General features: G+C 50.3%; 7 protein-coding genes across 7 annotated transcripts; 3 read left to right on the forward strand and 4 right to left on the reverse strand.

The window, feature by feature from the left end:
* Positions 1–368: 368 nt before the first annotated feature.
* Positions 369–1,622, forward strand: MRS44_009493 (uncharacterized protein; the record flags this gene model as incomplete). The annotated part of the gene is made up of 3 exons (XM_046277943.2): positions 369–399; positions 476–1,272; positions 1,353–1,622. The coding sequence occupies 3 exons, from the start codon at positions 369–371 to the stop codon at positions 1,620–1,622; spliced, it is 1,098 nt and encodes a 365-aa protein (XP_046124370.1).
* Positions 1,623–2,135: 513 nt separating this feature from the next.
* On the reverse strand, positions 2,136–2,729 carry MRS44_009494 (uncharacterized protein; the record flags this gene model as incomplete). Its single annotated transcript, XM_065621311.1, has 1 exon — positions 2,136–2,729. The coding sequence occupies one exon, from the start codon at positions 2,727–2,729 to the stop codon at positions 2,136–2,138; it is 594 nt and encodes a 197-aa protein (XP_065477383.1).
* A 43-nt stretch (positions 2,730–2,772) lies between these two features.
* Positions 2,773–4,012, reverse strand: MRS44_009495 (uncharacterized protein; the record flags this gene model as incomplete). Its single annotated transcript, XM_046283059.2, has 5 exons — positions 2,773–3,182; positions 3,245–3,505; positions 3,573–3,632; positions 3,694–3,844; positions 3,914–4,012. 5 exons carry the CDS (start codon positions 4,010–4,012, stop codon positions 2,773–2,775), a joined length of 981 nt encoding a protein of 326 aa, XP_046124369.2.
* Positions 4,013–8,506: 4,494 nt separating this feature from the next.
* MRS44_009496 (uncharacterized protein) lies at positions 8,507–9,675 on the reverse strand (the record flags this gene model as incomplete). Its single annotated transcript, XM_046271821.2, has 2 exons — positions 8,507–9,304; positions 9,394–9,675. The coding sequence occupies 2 exons, from the start codon at positions 9,673–9,675 to the stop codon at positions 8,507–8,509; spliced, it is 1,080 nt and encodes a 359-aa protein (XP_046124368.2).
* A 687-nt stretch (positions 9,676–10,362) lies between these two features.
* MRS44_009497 (uncharacterized protein) lies at positions 10,363–19,080 on the forward strand (the record flags this gene model as incomplete). The annotated part of the gene is made up of 12 exons (XM_065621312.1): positions 10,363–10,988; positions 11,066–11,579; positions 11,667–11,790; positions 11,867–11,979; positions 12,035–12,635; positions 12,725–13,174; positions 13,273–15,431; positions 15,509–15,605; positions 15,888–16,780; positions 16,849–17,133; positions 17,199–17,273; positions 17,347–19,080. 12 exons carry the CDS (start codon positions 10,363–10,365, stop codon positions 19,078–19,080), a joined length of 7,671 nt encoding a protein of 2,556 aa, XP_065477384.1.
* Positions 19,081–19,784: 704 nt separating this feature from the next.
* On the forward strand, positions 19,785–21,458 carry MRS44_009498 (uncharacterized protein; the record flags this gene model as incomplete). The annotated part of the gene is made up of 3 exons (XM_065621313.1): positions 19,785–19,911; positions 20,060–21,217; positions 21,298–21,458. 3 exons carry the CDS (start codon positions 19,785–19,787, stop codon positions 21,456–21,458), a joined length of 1,446 nt encoding a protein of 481 aa, XP_065477385.1.
* Positions 21,459–21,733: 275 nt separating this feature from the next.
* On the reverse strand, positions 21,734–23,008 carry MRS44_009499 (uncharacterized protein; the record flags this gene model as incomplete). Its single annotated transcript, XM_065621314.1, has 3 exons — positions 21,734–21,799; positions 22,061–22,680; positions 22,747–23,008. 3 exons carry the CDS (start codon positions 23,006–23,008, stop codon positions 21,734–21,736), a joined length of 948 nt encoding a protein of 315 aa, XP_065477386.1.
* Positions 23,009–24,022: the final 1,014 nt, after the last annotated feature.

The raw sequence follows: 24,022 nt of genomic DNA on the forward strand, positions 1-24,022 counted from the left end.
GGGCCCTGACTCCGACTATCCCTGGTGTGGAGATTAGGCCAGCACTATTCACACCCTTGTTCTTCAGAAGATGGGAAGGCTGCTCATGCTTATCAGCTCTGTAAACCCACCCGGATTGCATATGTCAGCATCATTTTCATCCAAGGTCTATCTTATTTATATAAACCCCCACTTGAAGCTCCAGCGGAGACATAGTCGGGTATAGGATCCCCCTCACGAGGCTCCCTATCGCCGTGGTATTTATAACACGACGAATCCCATCCTCTCTGTTTCTTGGAACCTCTCCTCGGAAAGCCCTCACTACACTGAATCCACATTCACAACACGCCTACGATCTTCACCATCAAGAGACCTGACTTACATACACCATGTTTCCGCCTCCACCAGCTTCTGATATCGGTAAGAATAACACTGCAGCCCCCCCTTAGAACGTCAATTCAACTCCTCGAGCCAACCACTAACGCGGTATCTCCAGACTGGTCAAGCGTCGACCTCTCCCTTAAGATCCCAGTCAAGGGTCACGTCGAGGCTCGCTACAATGCCTCGACCGGCACCTGGAGTGCGCCCGTCCTCGAGACGAACCCGAACATCTCCGTAAGCGGCATATCCCCCGCCTTGAACTATGGGCAGCAATGCTTCGAGGGCATGAAGGCCTACCGACAGACATCAGGCGACATTGTCATCTTCCGCCCCGAGGTCCACGCCACACGCATAGCCAAGTCCGCTGCGGCCGTGTGCCTCCCACCGCCTCCCAAGGACCTGTTCATCGAGTGCGTCCGCGCGGCGGTGGCCGCCAACGCCAAGCTGGTCCCGCCCTCATCGTCCAACGGCGCGTTGTACATCCGCCCCGTGCTGTTCGGGTCTTCAGCGCAACTGGCGTTGGCACCGTCAGAGGAGTCCATCCTAGCAGTCTACGTCTACCCTCTTCTGCCCTACCACGGCTCGGCCGCCACCGACGCGCTGATCTTGGAGGATTTTGACCGCACGGCGCCTTTCGGAACTGGGCCATTCAAGGTCGGCGGGAACTACGCGCCCGTGTGGAAGCACGCTGCGGCCGCCAAGGAGAAGGGCTACGGGATCACGCTGCACGTGGACAGCGCCACCCGGACCAAGATTGACGAGTTCTCCACGAGCGGCTTCTTGGGCTTCAAGTCTGATGGCTCCGAGAAGATTCTTGTCGTCCCGCTTGCTGAGAATGCAGTGCAGAGTGTCACGAGCGCATCGTTGACCAGGATAGCAGAGCTGCAGGGCTGGATTATCCAGCGTGATGAGGTGAGTCACTTGCTACGCGCGACCCCACAAACCAAAAAAGAAGCCTTGATCGAGTATACTGAAATCTCCTTCCACTCAAGGTCCCATTACATACGCTTTCTTCCATCCAAGAGGTGGTCGCGGTTGGTACGGTGGCAGTTGTTGTTCCCATTCGAAGCATCTCTCGCTTGTCCACGAGCGACAAGTTCACGTTCCCCGGTACTTCGAACCCGGACAAGATCGAAAGCCAGCTGATGGGACTGGCTCGTACACTATCAGACATAGCACGAGGCAACCGGAAGGACACTGAAGGATGGTGCTGGAAGGTCACGGAGCATGGCCCGGACAGCAGCACTCCCAGCCGTCTGTAGTGCTAGAGGATAGATAAGATACACACGGAGACATGCACATAGAGACGATGTAGTTTTGCCTCTCAAGCCTAGCCAACGCCAGTAGTGTTCTTTTTGCTACCATTGAGCCTCATGGACTAGGCCATTTCTCTCTCTACACATGCACGTACTCACGCAAACGGCCAAGGGCCCTTTCCAAGTCCAGTGGCTGGATCATCTCCCGTGTGTAATCTGGGGCGGATGCTTCGAGACAAAGGACTAACGATGGAGAAGATCATGCCTGGGCCCCGGTTGGGTCATCTATCTGCCCGGTATTGGTATCTTGATCGTTGCATGCGAAAATGTCCACGTTCGCTGACTCTGCCCCGGCATGTTGTATAATCTCTAGGTTTTTCATCGTCTGGTTTGTTGTTGCTAGGTAGTCTGTCTGCAATGCCGGTGCTAGGGATAGCCACGGCGACACGCTATCTATCTCTTCCTAGTTACTCTTACACCATTGTCTTCAGACATGTTCCCATGGTTCCTCAGTTGCCATCAGAATCTCGGGCGGAATTGCAGCATCGGTCCATCTTTCTGCCCCGTCACATGGTCTCTCAGAACATACGGGATCGTTTGGGAGTCTAACATGTCGAGATTCGCTTTACTCCTCGTTGCCTCTTCTGCCCTCTCGAAGTCGAACTCAAACAGCAGGCGAGCGAACGTCAGCATGATTTGCGCAATTGCTAGCGGTTTCCCAACGCAGCTTCTAGGACCGATATTGAAGGGGAAATACGGACGCCGGCCCTCCACCTCGTCGGCCCACCGCTCGGGCATGAACCGATGGGGGTGTTCCCAGTTCGCGGGACTGCGCTGCATTGCGTAGATCCCCGAGCCGACCTCGCATCCGGGCGGCACGAACTGCCCATTGATCATCATGCCCTTGTCGTTGTCGATGACACGCCACGGCGGACCTCCTCCCGGCGGGGACAAGCGTAACGCTTCATCCATGCAGGCTCGTAGGAACACGCACGAGTTGAGCTTCTTCCCGAGTTGGATTTCCTCGACCGAGTCAAACGCTGCGCGGACCTCTTCCACTGCTTGACGGTAGGCCTTTTCCGTGCATGAAAGGTAGTGGGCCATCGCAGCCATCGTCGTCGATGAGGTATCAACACCTACCATCGACCAAAAAAAGTCAGCCAGCCTGCAAGCAGATCTCGGAAAGACGCTCAAAATTACCAGCCACGACGAATGTTGCCGTCTCCGTGCTCAGCTCCTTCAGCGTCAGATGCTGCCCCGTGTCTGAGTCTTTGCACTGTTGCAGGAACGAAAAAATGTCGTTGTTGTCCGCCTTGTCCTCCCCTAGCCGGATCTTCATCAGTGATCGGAGAAACAGCACAAATCTCTTGGCTGCCTTGTCTGACTCTGGTAGTAGCTTGCGATCCAGGCCCCCGAAGGTCAGGTTGGGCATTTGCCACAGCGCGGCGAGCCGGACATTTGACTTCTCGATTGTGTCCATCACGAAGCGGTACTCTCCGTCTTCTATCGTGCGGTAGTCGATGTCGAATGTGAGGGCAGTCATCGTGTCGAATGCCAAATGTGTGACTGCCGCGGGAAGTTAGAGAGAACAAATCTTTGCTGGCAGGGGGGTCGCGTGCGTCACCCACATCGATGGGCCATATTCGAAGGCTCTGACCATTGCCCTGCCTGCAGGTCGGCACCACGTACAACCCGTAGAAACCTATCAATCCGGGCCTGCATGACTGGCTCGAACTTTCGCAAGCTGCTCTCGGAGAACGCCTGACTGAGAACCCGTCTGCGACGAGAGTGTTGGACCTTATCTTGCATAGTCAGGGTGTTGGGCGCCCTAGCCGACAGGACCTTGTAGGAGTGGCCTTTGGTCACAGGTGCGCCGTGGCCATAGACATCTGTTGGTGATTTAACCATCTCTTCAGCTTCCACTGGGAAACGGCTGGACTCATTCGCATATCTTACCTCGAAGACCGCCCACGGTGTTGATCAAGACGCGGTTCGGTGCATAGCGCACCCATACCCCTACCACGCCAAAGACTCAGCCACTCGTTCCCTACTCATTCAGGGAAACGGCGCCACGAACCATACTTCTCGTGACATCTCAATATGTCTGTGTGTATGTCACCTTTCCAGGCATGGTAGGCACTGTACAGGTTGGTGAACTTTGCGAGGACGGGGCCTGGGTATTTGGCCAGAGGGTGGAAGAAGGCATGATAAACCAGTGTGTAGATAATCTTTCAATTGATTGTAAGTATACAGCCCAAGGATATCTAGGGATAGAAATTGTTCATAGGATCTCTTACCAAAGATAGAATGCTTCCAGATAACGTCGCACCGAGAAGCTTTGCCCATTCAAGGAGTCTATGCACATCCAAAGCGTTTGCAAATGAATCCTGCAACATTGTGGGCACAGAGATAATGAGAAGTGTGCATCGGAGTCTAGGGAACGAGCATGTCGATAGGTGAACAATGCGTGTATTTAAAGACACAGGGGTATGACGATTGACCTGGTTGAGGGACATGCCATGGGACCGGCTGTGTCCACTTGTATTATGATCCTATTGTAAGTTAACTTGGGGGGTTTTAGACCCCCCCTAGAAGAAGGTAATTTAATTAGCTGTTAGTAATATATTTATAGGTTCTTTACTTATTTTTGTTTTAATATAGGCTTTTTATTACTTAATATATATATATATATCTAGCTAAGATTTCTTATAGTATATATAATAAGCATATGAGCTACTTAAGTATATGAGCCATGAATTTTTACCTTAAAGGACGATTTTAAATAAATTTTTAAAAAATTCAAACTAGGCCTAAAATAGCTAGTCTCAAAATTTTAAGCTTATTATATAATATAAAAGTAATACTAATTTTTCTAGACTTTTAAGAAAAATTCTTACTAAGCTAGTTTAAATACAACCTATTTATACTATATAAATAGCTATTACTATATAAAGAAATATTTTATAATATTTAAAAAAAATGTATATAGTTTTATTACTAGTTAAATATCTAAAAACTCTCTTTCTAAGAGTCTAGCTATTTTATAGCTATTTTTTATAGACTTAAAATTTAGTCCTTTTAGCTATATAGTATAAGCAGCTTATATACTTAAGTGGCTTATATGTTTATTAAGGATATTATATTTTAAAAAAATTATTTAAAATTATTTAATTATTTACTTATTTAAGTTAATTTTTCTAAGTAATAATATCCTTAATTATAATAAATTTTTTATTTAAGTTAAGTAAGCTTATAATAGCTTTTTATATTAGCTAAAGTTATTTTACTTTAAGTTATAAATTTTATTTTTATTTTAAGTAAGCTAATTAAAATCTATACTTATTAAAATACAAACTTTTTTTTTTTAAAATAAAAATAACTTTTTAATTAAGTTATTAAGATTTGCTTTAAAGAGCTTTTATATAACAGCACGGTCATAGTTGCGGGCACCTTAGCCACTGCGCCACGGGGCAAAAGATTAAGCCATAATGGTTATTATTGCAATTACAGAAGGTATAATAACTGCCTATAGGGCTTATAGCACTGTTACGGGGGACTAAGCCGTAATATTTTATATAATAGGCATAAGCTTTTTAAATTAATATAAGATTTTTAATAAATTAAAAAATAGAAAAGCTATTAATAAAATATATATTAATAAATTAAAACTTTTATAACTTTTTAAATAAAAAATAAACCTTTATAAAAAAAACTTAATTTAATTAAAAAGCTATAACTTAAGACTTTTTTATTTTATTTTAATATTTTTAATTTAAAGAATACATAAATATAACATACTTAATAAGTAAGTGTCTTAAATAAGTGAGTGTCTTATTTCTATTTTATAGTCTAAATCCTACTTAAATATAAAATTACTTTAAGAAATTCTTAGAAATTTAATTTAAATTTTTATAAGCTTAAATTTTAACCTTAAGCTTATAAAAAATCTAAATTATTTATATAAATTTTTAAGATTTGTAAAAAAACTTATTTAATAAATTATTTAGGAATTTCTTATTTATATTATTTTTTAATTTAGTTTTTTATTTATAAAAAATTATAAGGATTTTTTAAAAGTCTAAAAAAACTATAATCTTATAACTTTTCTAATTAAATTTATAAAAATACTTTTTTTTAGCTTTTTTACTATTTTATAGTTTTTAAAAATTTAAGGTTTATAATTTTTAGGTATGTAGTCTAACTAAGATACTTACTTATCTAAGACACTTACTTATTAAGTATATTATATTTTATTATAATTAATATTTTAAAATTAATAAAAAACTAATATATTATTAATAAGAGAAAGAGATAATAATATTATATTATTAGAATTTTATTTAATTAATTAATTAGTTATAAAGTTAGAAAAAATAAAATAAAAAAGTATATTTATTTAATTTAAAAAAAAGCTTTTAAGCTTTTTTATAATATATATAATAAATAAGTAAATATTATAATTTATTATATACTTAAAAATAATAATTTTTAAATTTTTAAAAAGTATTATAAACTAGCTATATATTTAAAAAGGAATATTTTTATAAATCTAAGTAAAAAGCTATAAGTTTATAGTTTTTTTTAGATATTTAAAAAATTTATTTAATTTTAAAAAATATAAATTTAAAAAAAAATTATTATAAATAAGAAATTTTAAAATAAATTACTTATTAGTTTTTAAAAAGTATTAAAAAATTACTAAGATAATATAAAAGTTTTAATAAATCCTAGTTTAGGCTTTTTAATTATAAGGATTTAAATTAGATTTTAAAATTTTTTTAAAGTAATTTTTTATTTAAATAAAATTTATACTATAGGGTAAAAGTATAATACTTATTTTAATCTAATTTAAATAGCTAAGTCCTTAATATAATATATAAAAAAAATTAATTTCTTAATTAGAGTTAATTAATTAATAGGCTAGAAGTTATTAACCTTTTCTTAAAAATAAAATATTAATTATTAAATTAAATTCTTTTTTTTAATTATTTATTTTAAAAACTTTTATTTTTCAAAATTTTTATTTTTAAAAATATTAAATAAATTTAAGGCTTTTATATAAATTAAAATTACTTTAAGAATTAAATATTAAATATATAATTTAAAGAAATATTATAAAGTTTTTTATTTTTATAATTAATTAAAATTAAGCTTATTAAACTTATAGTTCTTTGTATTTTAATAATTTATTTAATTAATATAATTAACTATAAGTTAATTAGAAAATTAGTTATAACTAATATAGCTTTATTAATATAATTTTTTATAATTAACTTATAATTATTTATATTAATTAATTAAATTACTAAATTATAAATAAATATAATTTTTTAAACTTATAAAAATTAAATAATAAAGTATTTAATTTATATATAAATTAATACTAAGCTTAAAGTATATTAAGTTATAATTTAATTTATAAGCTAAGTCTTTTAATAAATAAATAGCTTTTAATAAAAATTAAAACCTATTTTTTTATTTATCTTATATTTAATTTAATAAATAAAAGTTATAAAAAGTATTTTATATTAATTAATAGCTTAATATAAAATAAGCTAGTTATTAAAAATATTTTTAATACTAGCTATAAGCTATAATTAAGTATAAATAAATATAATATATAAAATAAAATACTTAATTAAGGCTTAATTATAGCTTAAAAAAAGTATTAAAGATAAATTATTAAACTTTTAGCTCTTTTTTATATTAAAAAAGGTAATTTTAGGAGTAGGTTCTATAAGTATGTTAATTTAAGCACTTAAATCTAGCATAAGAGTACGTCTATTACAAGGGGGGTAGCCAGGTCTAAAACCCACGACTTAACTTAATTAACAACCTCACTTAGTTCTATATGGCGGCCTGGACCTGGGCCTGGGCTATGCTGATTGTTTATATAAGCCGTATGCTAGTCATCCTGGGATAGCGAACCGCTTATAGAGCTCTATATATCCGTAAATGCAAGGCTTACGCATAGGTAGGGACGAATTCCTCCACAGTCATCCGTCGGCTTGTTCTTGACGTACCGACACGTTTACCATGACTCCGCCTCTTCTTCTTGTCTCCTCACCGAACACGCCGAGGCAATTTGATCGGATGTGTTTCGAGCTGAAGACTTGGCAACTTCGCTGTGCCGTTAACCACAGCCGGACGTTCTCTCTCCACCAATCCTGGTGCTACCGTACCTCATCTATCGATGCAGCTACGAGCAGCTTTCGTTGCGCGAGCTACTGCAAAGCTATTTAATGTCCGCGATCAAGTGGCATGATCCTACTTTGTCGGAATGCTTCCGAGTGAACAGGGTTAGGCGCGCTTGTAATGCAGGTACGGTATCTACAGAGACAAGTAAGCTCGGACCATGCGTCACGGCGAGATGGTCAGTGCTGGGCCGCAGCTGATCTAATTCCGTGTGGAGGGCAACTGACCTTGTACTTGTACTTACGACTCTCTGCGCATGAGGAGACAAAGTGTACTCTACAGGGCTTGTGCATGTTGGCTGCAAGCTGCTCATTGTGTTGAGCTAATAGTTTAATATAATATAAAGAGACCAGATACCCTTGTCTTGGTCAAAAATGTATTGGTTCGATCGTGCAGGGCTGTGGCAACGACGGACAGGGGGGTCCAAAGTCCATGCTTTGCGAAGTAGATCTGACACTATCGAGATGGTCTGTATATCAAGTGATCAAGATTCCCAGGTGCTCTGATGCGACCGAGATAGATACATGTGCGGCTTGAACAAGCATTTCCTCCACAACTACAACTGCTTGGCTGGGAGGAATCTTTTGTCATATCCCGCGGTCAAGTATGTTCAGGTCTCAGCTCATCTTCAACGTCCATTGAGCCAAGAGCCAGTAACTCGGTACCAAACTTGTCATTCTAGGGATAAGACCAATCTAGCCGAGAACAAATCTCCCCAGCACTCCATCCTCTCGTCCATCAAACAGGGAATGCCCAGCATCCAGTGCGGCGAAATGCTCAGCGAGCTCCATCCCCTTGCGACGCATCAGCTCTATCCGCTTCCAGCCCTCTACTGGCTCTTCCTCTCCCTCCAATGACTCGACCTTCTCACTCACATCACCAACCTCGAGCTCACCGCCACGCCACCCACCACCGGGGCGCTCAGGCAAAAGACGGCTCTCCTCGAGTATGATGGACGGATGAATCGTGAAGCGCCCAAGCTTGAAGACATATTTGGAAACAGCCGTCGCGATGATGCGCTGCGAACAGTCCCGATCGGTGCCAACGCCTCCCGGTGACGCCTTGCCCTTCTTACCATTGTCTTTAGCCACAAAGTGCGTCACAAAGTATAGCCATTTACGGTCCCAGGTCAGAACGCGGCTCCATAGCTCATAGCTCTCCAGCATCCCGACCTCGCGTTTGTAGCTGCAGAAGACAGAACCAAGCACGAGGCTGAACCCACCGCCCATGACCCTGCCGCTCCTGTCGCGGACCACCTGTGTCCTGGCATTGTCCGTGACGACCTGGATCCCAGGGGTCAAGAGATAGCTGACAAGGCGCGTGCGCGAGACATCGAGATCTGGAAAGTAGGTGCTGTTGCTCTTGTGTAGGTTGTAGTCGGTGTCGAGCGGTGAGTTGCGAGTAGTCGTGACGATATGGCCAAACAGCGCGTGGGGTGGGAGTTCGTCCCGCTTGATGAAGTCGTGGCAGACAAAGCTATAGAAGACGCGAGCCTAGGCGGAAAGGACAAACCACAGTGTCAGTTGTCGTGTCATTACTTCTCTCAGCTCCTCCTGTGTTCCTTGTCAGGGCAGTGTCGTACCGTCCATGCCAGCGGCAGGTTCTTCCAGTTCAAGGCGGCGAACACCACTAGGCACAGACGAAGCGGCCATCCCGGCGATGTCAAGAAGTGGTAGATGCCTTGCCGTAATTCCGGTGAGGTGGCCACATAGGCAAGACCGCCAATGGTGACGGGCACAGAGGCCGCAACGGCGAATTTGATGAGAATGAGTGGCGTCAACATGGAAAAGACTATGTTCTTCCCGAACGTTTTATGTATCTGCTCGTTTCGTTTCCGTGTAGCTGAAGGAGATTGCGTCGACATCACTCACACCAGATCGCGCAAGGCTGGTATTAAATGGATTGCCTACGACCTGCTCCACCACCAATGGCTGCGTCACTCGACCTTCAGTACGGAGCAGGGGGCTTGTCAATCAAATGATAGATAAAGACGTATTCATTCATATCTGGTGTTTTCGAGCAACGCCTTTCTTGGGACAACGCACCAACGTACCGTACCATACTCCCTGGCATTCGTGACTGAACACCAAGATGAGAATGTATCTTTGTATTCTCTTGAGAACAAGGTGGAGCTGACCTTTTTGAAACAAATCCCGTCAATGACAACAGCCAAGATGCTTCGCCGAGGTCTGTTTCCTGTTTCCTTTGGTCAGACAGGGGAATGGCTCCACCCCGAAGGCTTAATAGGCAGGTTGATGTGCTCGAGGAGCTTGAGCAGGATTCCCACCTGGCCCTTGACTAAAAGCTAGCTCGAGCAACAGATGACATGATCAGTGAGAGTTGTTTTTGCACTCTTCTTGTGCGTTGAAACATCTATTTACGAGCCGAGGAAACGAGTGATATCAACAAGATATAACTTGAAAACCCGAGAGTCTTGGATGTCACTATAACCATAACAGCACCTCGTGAAGCTCAACTTCAACAACACGACCTCGTCTATCGTGCTTAACTTATGCTTTTTGAACAGCAGGCTGAGAATATACCCCGAAGAATGGCTCCTCATCAAACATCACCCCCCAATGGGACGGCATCCCCAGAGGCCGGGACTCCAAGATATACGTACAGACCAGCTTCACCTGCACCAGAATCGCCGTGGGCAGACAGCGCGGAAGGGCCCGAGTTGGCCAAGCCCATGGCCATCATCGGCATGGCCATGCGCCTCCCGGGAAGCGTACGCTCGGGTGACGACCTCTGGGACCTCCTCTCGACCAAGAAGAGCGGACTCTGCGATATACCCAAGAACCGGTTCAATGCCGACGGGTTCTACGACCCGGCTCGGGGCCCCGGGACGATCCCAGTCAAGAAGGGATATTTCCTCCATGACGTGCAGATCGAGGAGTTCGACACCAACGTCTTCCCCATCCCCAAGATGGAGCTGGAGCGCCTGGATCCTGCCCAACGACAGCTGCTCCAGGTAGCCTACGAGTGCATAGAGAACGCAGGCGGGACCTCGTGGCGCGGGAGCAGAACCGGGTGCTACATCGGCGAGTTCGGCGAGGACTATGCTGACAGTTCTGCACGCGAGTCACAGCAAAGGGGCAACTTGCGGTACACCGGCCTTGCCGACTTCGCAATAGCCAACAGGGTCTCGTATGAGCTTGACCTTCGAGGCCCGAGGTAAGGGAGAACCCCTCAAGCCGGAGCAAGCTCTTGGCAGCAGCAAAAGATTGGGAAACTCACTGCTAGTCTTTCAGTATGGTGGTCAAGACGGCTTGCTCGTCCTCCCTCGTGTGCCTCGACCTAGCCTGCAAGGCCATCCAGAGCGGCGAATGCGACAGCGCCCTCGTCGGCGGCGTCAGCATGCTCTTCTCGCCCGCCACGTACATTAGCGTGACCGACCTCGGCGTCATCTCGCCCAACGGCCAGTGTCGGAGCTTCGACGCCGGCGCGGACGGCTACGCGCGAGGCGAGGCCGTCAACATGGTCATGATCAAGAGGCTGGATCACGCACTGAGGGACAAGGACCCCATTCGTGCCGTCATCCGTGGGACCGGTGTCAACACCGACGGCAGAACCAACGGCATGCTGACCCCAAGCTCCGCCGTGCAAGCGGATCTCATCCGGCACACATACGAGGTGGCTGGGATAGACGACCTGTCACAGACCGCCGTTGTCGAGTGTCACGGCACCGGAACTCCGGTCGGCGACCCCATCGAGACGGAGGCTGTCGGACGGTGCTTTGGCGAGGACGGCGTCATCATCACATCGGTATGCCCCCTAGAACGCCTCCCTACCGATACAGGCACAATCTCTGTCCGTCTGTCCGTCTGTCCTGATGTCTGACCGCGTGTCCAGGTCAAACCAAGTCTTGGACACGCTGAAGCCGCCGCCGGCCTGTCCAGCCTGATCAAGTGTGTCCTGAGCTTGGAGCACCGGCAAGTGCTGCCAAATATCAACTTCAAGACACCGAATCCAGACAGTAAGTGCAACAAGCCGCGGTTTGAATCATGAGAGATGCTATAGCCCAGGAAATTGACGTATATCCCTCCCACAAGTTCCGTTTGAGAAATACAAGCTCCGCGTCCCGACCGAGGTTGAATCTTGGCCGCAGGGTCGAGCAGAGAGGATAAGCATCAACGCCTTCGGCATTGGAGGCGTCAACGCGCACGTTCGTCTTGTCTGGAGCCACGAGAGAGAGTGCCTCACTTGCTGATACGGTGCAGGCAATCATCGAATCCCCGGCGCAGTTTGGAATCAAGAAGCCTGCCAACGGCGTCACCAGCCGCGGCGTGCACACAAACGGCGATTCTGTTCCCAATGGTTCTCAAAAGCAGCGTGAGCATGGTCACCGTCAAGACCAAAGCGCCTACGTGAACGGCGATTATATAAACGGCACTGCCGTCAACGGGGCGAACGGCAACGGAAAGTATGCTGACGGCGGATCGAATCTCCTGGTCTTCTCCGCCTATAGCTCCGAGTCTCTCGATCGGCAGATCAGTGCTTACCGTGACTTTGCAGCAACTCACGAAGCCACCTCGCTCAAGGATCTGGCATATACCTTGTCGAGTCGGCGCGATCACAGGCCCTACCGGGCTTATGCCATCGCCGACGACGCATCCGGTGTCCAAGACGCCTCCGCCACCGTCAACGCCGTCGTGGATGGAGCACCTCCGCCGGTGGGCTGGATCTTCACCGGGCAGGGTGCCCAGTGGCCGGAGATGGGCGCCAGGCTAATCGATACCCATGCTACGTTCAGAAACAGGATCCGTAAGCTGGACAAGTACCTGCAGACGCTGAAGCTGGAGCCACCGGTGAGGATTGAAGGTGAGAGGCTGGCCCGAGTCCCGTTCCCCTGGCCTCAATGTGGCGGACATGGGAAAAGCCTTTGACGCTATGCTGACACTGATCCGTAGCCGAGCTGCGCAAGACCAAGGAAGACAGTCGAGTGCACCGTCCCGAGATGGGACATCTCGTATGCGTCGCCATGCAGGTAGCCCTGGTCGACGTCCTCCGCTCCTGGAACATCGTCCCAGACTTTGTCCTGGGCCACTCGTCGGGCGAAACGGCCGCCGCCTACGCCTGCGGAGCCATCACGGCGGAGGCTGCCGTGTACGCGGCAACGAGGCGAGGCATCGGCAACGCATCTTCCCAGAGGAAAGGCTCCATGGCTGCCGTCGGGCTGGGCAGGGATGAGATACAGCCGTTCCTGCTCGAAGGGGTCAACATCGCATGCGAGAACAGCCAGAGCAACGTCACGCTGTCGGGAGATACGGAGCAGGTTGAGAGCATCGTAGCGACGCTCAAGGCTGAGAGACCGGGCGTCTTTGCTCGTTTGCTCCGGGTAGAGAAGGCGTATCACTCGCGTAAGTTCCAATACTGGCCGGTCGCCATCACTACCGCCGTCCCCGTCGTCGTTCCTGTCTGGAAGATTGTGCACCCGCTGACCGATGTACTCAAACAGATCACATGCATGAATACGGGCCGGTGTATGAGGAGCAGCTGAAGCCCGTGGTTCGCAGTGCTGACCCAGAGATCCCATTCTACTCCTCCGTCACCGGTGACCGCCTGACTGGTGAGGGACAGCTCGGGCCATCGTATTGGCGGGCGAACATGGAGAACACGGTTCTCTTCAACCCGGCGCTCCGCTCCGCCCTCCGAGATCGACCCGGAAAGCTGGTCCTGATCGAGCTGGGACCTCATCCCGCCCTTGAAGGACCAGTCGGCCAGATTCTCCGAGATCTGGGTCGCACAGACGATATCTACCTCGGGACCTGTATCAGGGGCAGCGAATGCGATCGCAGTTTGCTTCACCTCGCCGGAAAGCTGTACCAGCAGTCGATACCGATGGACCTTGCAGCCATCTGCCCACCCGGCGCCGTCTTGACGAACCTGCCGCACTATGCCTGGAGCCAGGACACGACGCACTGGGAAGAATCCAGGGTTGCGCGCGGCTGGAGGCTCCGGGAACATCCACCCCACGAGCTTCTCGGAAGCAGGGTGCTGGAGACGGAGGGCGAGCCGTGCTGGAGAAAGGTGATGGCTCTCGAGGACGCTCTCTGGTTGGATGGCCACGAGGTCAACGGCCAGGTCGTGTTCCCGGCTGCTGGGTACATATCCATGGTGGGCGAGGCGCTTCGGCAGCTGACCGGCGACGCGACATTCACCGTCAGGAACGTCCGCATTATGTCGGGCCTGGTGCTGAGCTCGGACAAGCCGGTCGAGCTGGTCACTCTACTGAGGTCGACCACGTCCGGCACCTCGGACGATTCGGAATGGTACGAATTCACCATCACCTCGTTCGACGGCACGGCATGGGTCCGGAACTGCCACGGCGAGGCCATGGCGTCAAGTGACAAGTCGTTCCACCTCGACTCTGTCTCTCCTGCAGCGGGATCGTTCCCTCGCAAGCTTGACAGGAGGGACTCTTACGACATCCTGAGACGAGTTGGCTTCAACTACACCGGGGAGTTTGAAGGGATGACGGACATCTCGGTCTCGCCGTCGTCGCTTCAAGCCCACGGTGTCACTTCCCCGGGTCGCCGCCAAGTGACCGATAGGTCGTCCAGGTGCGCCACGTACTCGGTGCACCCGGCGGTGATCGACCAATGCTTCCAGCTCTTCACGGTGGCCCTGTGCCGCGGACTCAGGCGCAGCAACAGGCGGCTGGCGGTCCCGACCTTCATCGAGGAGCTGGTCGTGTCGCCGAGCGCATCGCCCCTGACCGTCACCACCAAGATCAACCGCCTGGATGAGGTTGGATCCTGGACAGGCGATTTCGTTGCCCTCGCGGCCGAGGGGCCCGTCGTGAGGCTCAAGGGGATGAAGTCGGTCGTCCTCGCAACCCCGGCGCAGTCAGAGCCGCCTCTATCTACGGAGCTCGAGTGGAAGCCGCACAGCGACTTTGTCGGACTGGAGGCCGGCCTGCACCCGCGTGCACCAAGGAAGAGGGAGTGGGCTCTGCTGGAGGAGCTCATCCTGCTATGCAACCTTGACCATCTCGACCAGATCAAGACCGATGACAGCACTGCGTCGTATCTTGTCAAGCTCCTGGACTGGATGCGCCTTGTTACGGACCGATACAGGTCCGGTAAGAACCTGTTCGTGTCTGCAGGCGCTGGCCTCGAACATTTGGATCACGACGAGCGAGTCGCCAGGATTGACTTCCTCATGGCCCAGCTTGCTGACACGCAGGACGTTGTCTTCGCCAGAGCGATCCATCGCCTCTTCATCGAGGCACCCTCCATCTTCGCGGGAGAGGGCCATCCCTTGCACATTCTCATGCCCGACAATGTCCTGAGCGACTTTTACGACGCCACATCCTTCGACATGGCCGATGCCGTCCGCCTGGTGGCCAACACGAACCCTCACATGCGCGTGCTCGAGGTTGGCGCGGGAACTGGCAGCATGACGGCCAGGCTTCTCCGCGCCCTGACGTCCTCCCACGGCGAGCGCCTCTACAGCCAGTACGGGTACACTGATGTGTCGGCCGGCTTCATGGCCGTGGGGAAGCAGCGCTTTGCCGCCGTCGAGAACATCGATTACGATGTGCTGGACATATCCAAGGATCCCGAGGAGCAGGGATTCAAGCCCGGCAGCTACGATCTCGTCATCGCTTCCAACGTAGGTCCAAGCAGCGGCGGGGAACTTCCATTGCCTACCGGCTATGGATTGAGAATGCTAATGATGCGGTATTCCAGGTTCTGCACGCTACCCCTACTCTGGACGAGACACTTCGCAACGTCTATAGTCTATTGAAGCCCAGTGGACGCTTGTTCCTGGAGGAACTCACTCCAGGTAGGTTGCTGCCCCTTGATCAATGCGTATATGCGGATAAAGTACTCACGGAAAGCAGATGCAATGTTCGTAAACTACGTCATGGTGAGTTTGGAATCTCTTTCACTCTCCTTGTTTCCCCAGAGTATGGCATCGCGTGGTCCAAGGTAGTATGTATATGGGCGTGCGAGGGGAGTCTACTCTCAACGACGCTACATCCACCAACGAAAGGATTGGCATCGTTGTTCTCTTGCCATGATGGCCTCTTTACGCAACTATATGTATGACAAGAGCTAACCGCAGTCTTTCCGAAGGGCTTCTTCTACGGCTGGTGGCTCGGTGCCGAGGACAATCGTGTGGAGCAGCCATGGGTCGCGCCCGAATGCTGGGCTGAGAAGTTGGTCGCCGCGGGATTCCAGAAGCCCGAGGCCATCGTTCTGGACAGCGACAAGCCATATCAGATCAGCGCGGGGATCATCGCTTCACGGGGGGTACGATCGACCTTGCCCTCCAAGGTGGCGGTTCTGTGCCATACCGCCGATGAGCCCCATGCGGTAGAGATGATCTCCCGTCTCGGTGCCATTGGCATAGACGTCGAGACATGCCTCTGGGGTCAGCCTCTCCCGTCTTGCGACATCATTTCCGTCCTCGAGCTCGAGAAGCCTCTATTGCATGAAATGTCCGAGGAGACCTTCAAGACCATCATTGCCTACTTCCAGAGCCACAAGGCAAGGGTGATCTGGGTGACGGAAGCTTGCCAGATAGACTGCGCGAACCCCGAGCCTGCAATGATGCTCGGCCTCGCCAGGACGGTCCGGAACGAGTACTCACTACAGATGTACACCGTCGAGCTTGACAAGAGGACGACCACGAGCAGGGCCACCGAGGCGATCATTGACATCTGGGGCCGGGTCAGCACTCCGGACCTAGATCCGGAGTCTATGGATCACGACCACGAATATGCCTTGGTCGACGGCAGGATCCTCATTCCGCGATTCCACTGGGAGACCATGTCGGGTGCGTTTTCAGGGGCCGCGCGCAAGGAGCCACGCGATGTCGAGGTCGCTCTCAAGCACCTCAACATGTCGACTCCAGGTCTTCTACGCACAATGAAGTGGATCGACGGTGGCGTTCCGGCCGCTCCCGCCAAGGGCGAGGTGTTGGTCGAAGTGAAGGCCGTTGGTCTCAACTTCAGGGTTCGTGCTCCTCCCACCCCAACCCCCAGCCTTTACCTTTACATGACCTCTTCTGACACGATCGCCAGGACGTTATTCTGGCTCTGGGCGTAGTCGAAGGGAATCCCAGCGGAATGGGCCACGAGGGCAGCGGTGTCATCCGCGCAGTCGGGCCAGATGTTCAAGACCTCTCCGTTGGCGACAGGGTCATGTTCATCCACGACGGCTGCTTCACCACGCAGCTGACGTTGCCCACGGACATCTGCGTCAGACTCGACGACTCGACGAGCTTTGTCCAGGGTGCCGCTCTGCCTGCCGTGTATGCAACCGCTCTGGCGGCACTGGTCGATGTTTCCAGGCTTCAAAGAGGACAGGTAAGTGTCGGCCGTTTTTTGTCTGTCTGTTCAATGACCAGCACGGTAACCTTTTGAACAAACAGTCCGTTCTCATCCATGCGGCATGTGGTGGCGTCGGTTTGGCCGCGATCCAGATTGCACAGAACATTGGCGCACAGGTAAACAACCCCAAGATACAAAGGCCTCCCCTTCTCTCCATCTCCATTGGATGACTGACGTGCTTGCGTGCAGATATACTGCACGGTAGGGAGCGAGCCGAAGCAGAGGTATCTCGAGGACACGTACAATATCCCGGCGGACCACATCTTCAACTCCCGTGACGTGACGTTCCTCCCAGAGGTCATGCGCGCGACGAACGGACGCGGCGTTGACGTCGTTCTCAACTCGCTCTCCGGCGACCTCCTGCACGCGTCGTGGAAGTGCGTCGCCGAGTTCGGTCTGATGGTAGAGATTGGGAAGCGCGACTTCCAGCGCCGGTCAAAGCTCGCCATGGAGGTGTTCGAGGCGAACCGGAGCTTCGTGGGCCTGGACATTCGCGGGCTTTCCATCTCTCGCCCGCAGAGCGCCGCCGATCTGATGCGTCGATGCGTCGACATGATCCGGTCGACGGCCATCCAGGGTCCTGTCGCGTGCACGACCTTCCCGGCTGCCGAGATCCAGGATGCCTACAGGTACATGCAGAGCGCCAAGCATATCGGCAAGATCGTCATCGAGATGCCTGATGACCCGCGGGACCTTGGTGCAGGTGCACCTCCAGAGGGCGAGTCGACCGAGCTGGAAGTCTCTCCCAGGCCCAAGCCCAGCTTCCGCCCTGACCGTAGCTATCTCCTCGTGGGTGGTCTGGGAGGGCTGGGACGTGCCGTGGCGACGTGGATGGTGGAACACGGAGCGCGGGTCTTGGTCTTCCTCTCCAGATCGGCCCGGGAGAGCGATGACAACCGAGACTTCCTCAACGACCTCCGCTCCGAAGGCTGCACTGTGATGCTGGTTCCCGGCAGCGTCAGCAACCTCGAGGACGTGCAGAGGGCGGTGGCAATTGCTACGGCTGACCAGCCACTCGGCGGCCTCATCAACATGTCCATGGTCCTCAGGGATGTCACGCTCAACAAGATGACATACTCGGACTGGACCACGGCTGTGGAGCCAAAGGTCAAGGGAACGTGGAATCTGCATCACGCCACTGCAGACTGTACTTCCTTGGAGTTCTTCATACTGTTCTCTTCACAGAACGCTCAGATCGGCCAGTGGGGCCAGGCCAACTACGCAGCTGCCAACACTTTCCTCGACGCCTTTGCCCAGTACCGGCACGGACACAACCTCGTCGCTTCGGTCATCGATGTCGGCCTCATGGGCGACGTGGGCTTCGCAGCGGAGAACCGCGCGATCCTGAAGAAGCTCGGCAGGATCGGCATGTATATCCTGCAGGAGACGGACCTGCTCGATGCCATTAACCTGGCTCTTCTGAAGTCACAGCCCATGCACGAGACGGAAGACAAGAAGACGGGTCGCTACGTCACGCCGGGCTACGTGGGCATCGGTCTCAACACGACGACGCCCATGTCTGCCGCCTCGACCCGCGTCCCGTGGAAGCGAGACCCGCGCATGAGCATCTACCACAACATGGACAGCTCCAGCGGAGACGTCAGCGGCGAGGGCTCCTCCAAGGGCAGCTCGCTCAAGGTCGTCCTGGCCGCCGAGCCATCTGAGGAGAAGAAGACCGAGATCATCGCCAGGGCCCTCGCCGGCACTCTCGGGAACTTCCTGATCAAAGACGGGAGCAGCTTCCCACTCGACAAGCCCCTCAAGATGCTCGGCATGGATTCCTTGATCGCCATGGAGGTGCGGAACTGGATCCGACAGAACATCGGCGCCGAGACAAGCACCTTCACTGTGCTGCAGAGCTCTTCCTTCATGCATCTTGCCGGCGAGATCAGGGCGGCGATGAATGCGGCGAGCGAGGAGTGATGGGGCGGCCTGTGTGTGATGATTCTCAACGGAGATGGATATATATACGATGCTGCTTACGCCACAAGATGTAGATACACGTTTGGAAAATGCTTCACAGACTTTGATAATAACGCCGACGAGCCCATGTAAGGAATCACCAAATCTAGACATGACGATGCGTTCAAGGGACATCATCCCCGAGCCCGGTAGGGTAGAAGATACTCTACTCTACTTCTACTTGGACTCTGGATATCAACTACCGAGCAATCGAGATAGTCTCAACAGCCCAGCAAGTGGTTGATTTCTTCTACCCTGAAACCCTGAACTAACTATGCATTCCCAAGTCGTTTGTCTTTGATGATGGTGTATGGATACGGCAGCATATTATACTGGTCTCTTGATTCTGTACTCCCGCTTACTCTCTGGTTTCCTCCTAACCGGCGAGAGCTGTCAAATATATGCCTTGCCATTTGTTTCCTGCTAAATGTGCAATACATGGAATTGAAGACGACGAGGAAGTAATAGCTGAGTCAGGAGGCGTGGTGCGTACACATCCATGAATCTTGGTATGGATTCCAAACCCCATCCACAGGGGAAGCCGGATCCCTGATTCTTTCCCCTTGATTCCGAGATGATTATTTATCTGTTACGGATAGATCCTCTGCATTACTCCTAATCGCTCGGTGATTGACCAGCATTGAATACCAATACCTCGCGGCAGAATGACAGAGCCGATTTCGCGTGAAGAGCTCGGACAACACAACAAGGACGGCGATCTCTGGATCGCGCTGAACGGGAAGGTGTATGACTTTTCCGACTTCCCATCGAGCCACCCCGGCGGGCCTGAAGGTACCATCGAGCCACCCCGGCGGGCCTGAAGGTACGTCAAGATGACCAGCCAGCACCAAACACGAGAGAGAGGCAGAATTCGTTTTAATGTGGGTGGGCGCTGAGTGAGTGCACTGCAGATTTGATTTACCGCTACGCCGGACACAAGATGCTTCGGAAGAGTACAACACGTTCCACGCACCAGAGCTGGTCAAGAGTACCCTTGGAGCTGACAAGATGGTGGGCCATCTCCTCGACGTCGCGACCGCCGGCTCGGATGCCGTCAAGCCAACCTCCTCGGTCAAGGACCAGAAGCCGCTTCTCGATGAACTCATCAATCTCTACGACCTCGAGGAGGTGGCCAAGCGAACCCTCACGGCCAAAGCGTGGGCCTACATCGACGGCGCCTCCAACGACAACCTCACCTGTCGCTTCAACAACCGAGTCCTCAGGCACATCTGGTTCCGCCCGGCCGTCATGAGGGGCGTACGCTACGTCAACATGTCGACGACTCTGTTCGGCTGCAAGCTCGACGCCCCCATCTACATCTCACCCACGGCCGCCGTCAGCGTCGCTGGAACGGACGGCGAGCTGGCGCAGGCCAGGGGGGCGGCGAGCAGCGGCATCATCGCGACGATCCCCAACATGGCGTCCCATCCCCTCGAGGACATCCTGGACGCCACGCCCGAGAGGGCCTTCTTCCAGCTCTACGTGAGCAACGACAGGCAGCAGTCCGAAGATATCGTCCGCAAGGTGACCGCGTCCGGCAAGATCAAGGCTATATTCGTGACGGTGGACTCTCCCGTCGTGTCAAAGCGCGAAGCGGACGAGCGCACCAGGGGGAGCTTGTCCTCGGTCAATCCGTATAAAGGCTCGTCACCCGCCGCCGCCGCCACCACCGCCTCCCGCAAGGGACCGCCGCGCGGTGGTTTCGCCCGGCAGTCGGGCCAACAGGTCGACCCCAGCATAAGCTGGAGCGACCTGGCCTGGCTTCGCAGCATCACCGATCTGCCCCTGGTCCTGAAAGGCGTCCAGCGGCACGAGGATGCCGTCAAGGCGATGGAGCTCGGGTTCGAGGGGATCGTTCTGAGCAACCACGGAGGGAGGGCAGCTGACAACGCTCTGCCGGCCATCTTGACCCTGCTGGAGCTGCACAGGAACTGCCCGCAGGTCTTCGGCGCCATGGAGATCCTCATCGACGGGGGGTTCCGAAGAGGCTCGGACGTCGTCAAAGCCATATGCCTCGGTGCGTCGGCTGTAGGACTCGGACGACCATTCATGTACAGCGTCATGTATGGCCAGGAGGGGACTGAGCGTGTGGTCGACAGTAAGTTTCCCCGCCACTTTGTTCGGGTTGTTTTCCCTTCATTACTTCTCGGCGGCTTTGCTGATTTATTCATTCTTCAGTACTCAAGGACGAAATCAGAACCTGCATGCAGCTCATTGGCATATGCGATCTTTTCGCGGATGCAAGTCCCGATTACCTGGTCACTGGTGAGATTGACCACCTCGTTCGGAGCGGACAACATCCCTATGCGAAGAAGATAACCCGAAGATCCAGGATCTAGACTTGTTCCATCTAAATACAGACCTTCACCAAGTGTCAAGGTGGTTCCCCATTAACCAACGTCACTCACCATGAACCCTCTGAAGTCCTTGCCATGTGTTCTTTTGCAGCCACCGCCCGTGCCCATCATGTCCATGTCGAGCAGGTTGACAACTCCATAGTTCGACCTCGACGCTGACCGCCGCTTCTCCCTCACAAACCAACAAGTGAACGATTGATCGCTCGACCGATAACCAGGCCAAGGAAAGTGCCATCATCCTTGTTCTTGGGAGTTCTTCAAGCTATCTGGAGGCTATCGAGCATGTTGAGACCCTCGTTAATGTGCTGCGTCATGGTGTCTGCCTGCAATGAAGGAAGAAGGTTAGCAACGGCGTTGTGGAAGCAGTTCCATGACATGGTAAGCGGTCAACGAAGGAGACGTGCCCAAGTACGGCAGACCCGAGAGAGTCTTGCTGAGTTTTTGAGGACAAGCTTGGGGCATGGAGAAACACGCAAGAGGGGGAAAAGGGGGCCAAGGACAAAACAAGAGCATGCAACAACATAAGTATGAATACTAATGATGGCAGAGATGGAAGCGACAACAAACTTGTCCGGCCAACTTACATTGGAAGGCTGGAAGACGTTAAAGTGGTGCTTGTCCACGTCGATGACGGCCTTGATGAAGCTCTGATGTCTCCCTTCCCAACCCAACAGGAGATCATCCCGATACCTGTCCACCTGGGACGGTCCCTGCGAGGGTGCATCGGTGGGTGTGCGTCTCAAGCACCTCACCAGCACCGCAGGTGGCGGCCCAGTGAACTGTTCCGTCACCTCCACACGACCCTCCTCCTGGGGAGTCTTGGTCAAAGAAGCTGTCGTCCAGCCACCGCCCAACGGCAAGTGCAGAACCTGATCCGTCTCCACGGTGAACGTCTTCCCGCCGGCAGCGAGGCGCACCGGCTTGCCCTGGCAGGCCGGGGAGTCCCACGCGGGCAGGTCGCACACGCTCAGCATGGCGTCGAACTTGTCGAACGACTTGCGCACCAGGTCTGGGAGATCGCTAAAGTCCGGGTCCGGCCCGCAAGGCGGCAGCGTAGACGTGGGGATCTGAACTGGAGAGTCGACCATGAGGATCCCCGTGACGTAGAACCTGCAGGGCTTCATGTGCAGCATCCGTTTGGCAATGGCGAGGGACACATAGCCGCCGAGTGACCATCCTTGAAGAGTTTTGCATGAGCGACTGACTAGTTGAATGTCGTAAAGGAGAGAGCCTTTTTTTTCCTCCTCCCCCCCTTTTCCCATCTACGTACCTCCCAACAGGATCGGGCCTCTGATGCCGGCGCTCTCTATCAGCTGCTGGTAATGCTCGGCCATCTCGTCGAAACCCCCGTCCCATGGCTTCACTGCCTCAAAGTACGGGTCTGAGATGGCCCAGACATCCCGTTTCAGGTCCCCCAGGCGCAGATAACTATAGATCGTCCCGCCGGCATCGTGGATGAGTACGAGGGTGGCGGCGCTTGGAAATCTTGCCGCCTTCGGGCGAAACTGTAGACGCAAGGGGTTTTCGTCCATTGTGTGGTGGTGGTGGTAGTCGTCGTCGTCGTCGTCGTCGGTCGTGGGGGATATCGGTTAACTCTGCGGCGGTAAGAATGTGATCAAGACATGTTCAGAGTAATAAATATCTCCGGGAATCGACCGTTTCTTCTATATATTGAACTTTTCAAGTCGAGCAAGTTCAACGAATGATGTATATATGTGTATGTATGCATGTATTTTTACTAGCGCAACTTTTCCTCACCTGCAGGGACCGCCTGTTGTCGCTGCTTTGATTCCCAGATACACGACATTACGTACGGGTCAGCGTCCCTGTCTCGGCATATTGTTGCTGCGAGATGATTCATTGATTCAGCAACTGAATCAAGGAAATTCCGTGAAGAGGAATCGTGGATTAGTTGTTCGATCGATTCACTCCACCAAAAGCAACACAGCCAGTACCTTGTCCGCAAAAAATGGAGCCAGATACGGAGTACGGTGTCTTTCTTGTACGTAGTACGGATGTACGCACGCGGCACCAATAGCCTGAGAGCTTACGCATAATTCACGAGCCAGGGTCCTCGGATCATAAAAGTGTTAGATCTGGTGCGGTCAATTCGATCAGAATGATAGGCATCAATGCGATGTGGAGCCTAAAGATGATGATTGTATTAATATCGGATCCTCTTATATGAGCCCGAATTCTCTAATGGGTTTAATTAGATATGTGTTTTTTCTTAGTTTTAATATATCCCTGCTTTATATTCCTATATATCCATGATGCTAGAGTAAGTAAAAGGATATTACTAAAATAAAGATATACTTAATTATTTAAAATATATGCTATAATATACTCCCTTCGTTAAAGCTATTTTAAAAGACTTAGCTATCCTTTAGCTTATAGCTTTTTTAGGTTTTTATACTCCTTTTTTTAATATTTAAGTTTTACTTTTTTATTAAAATTATTATTTTTTAAATATACTTAATAAGTAAGTATCTTAAATAAGTAAATATCTTAAAAATCTCTTAACTTATATTATTATTATTTAATTA

This window comes from Fusarium solani, assembly GCF_023522795.1.
Source record: "Fusarium solani strain SB1 chromosome Unknown bctg00000005, whole genome shotgun sequence".
Taxonomy (NCBI): Eukaryota; Fungi; Ascomycota; class Sordariomycetes; order Hypocreales; family Nectriaceae; genus Fusarium; species Fusarium solani.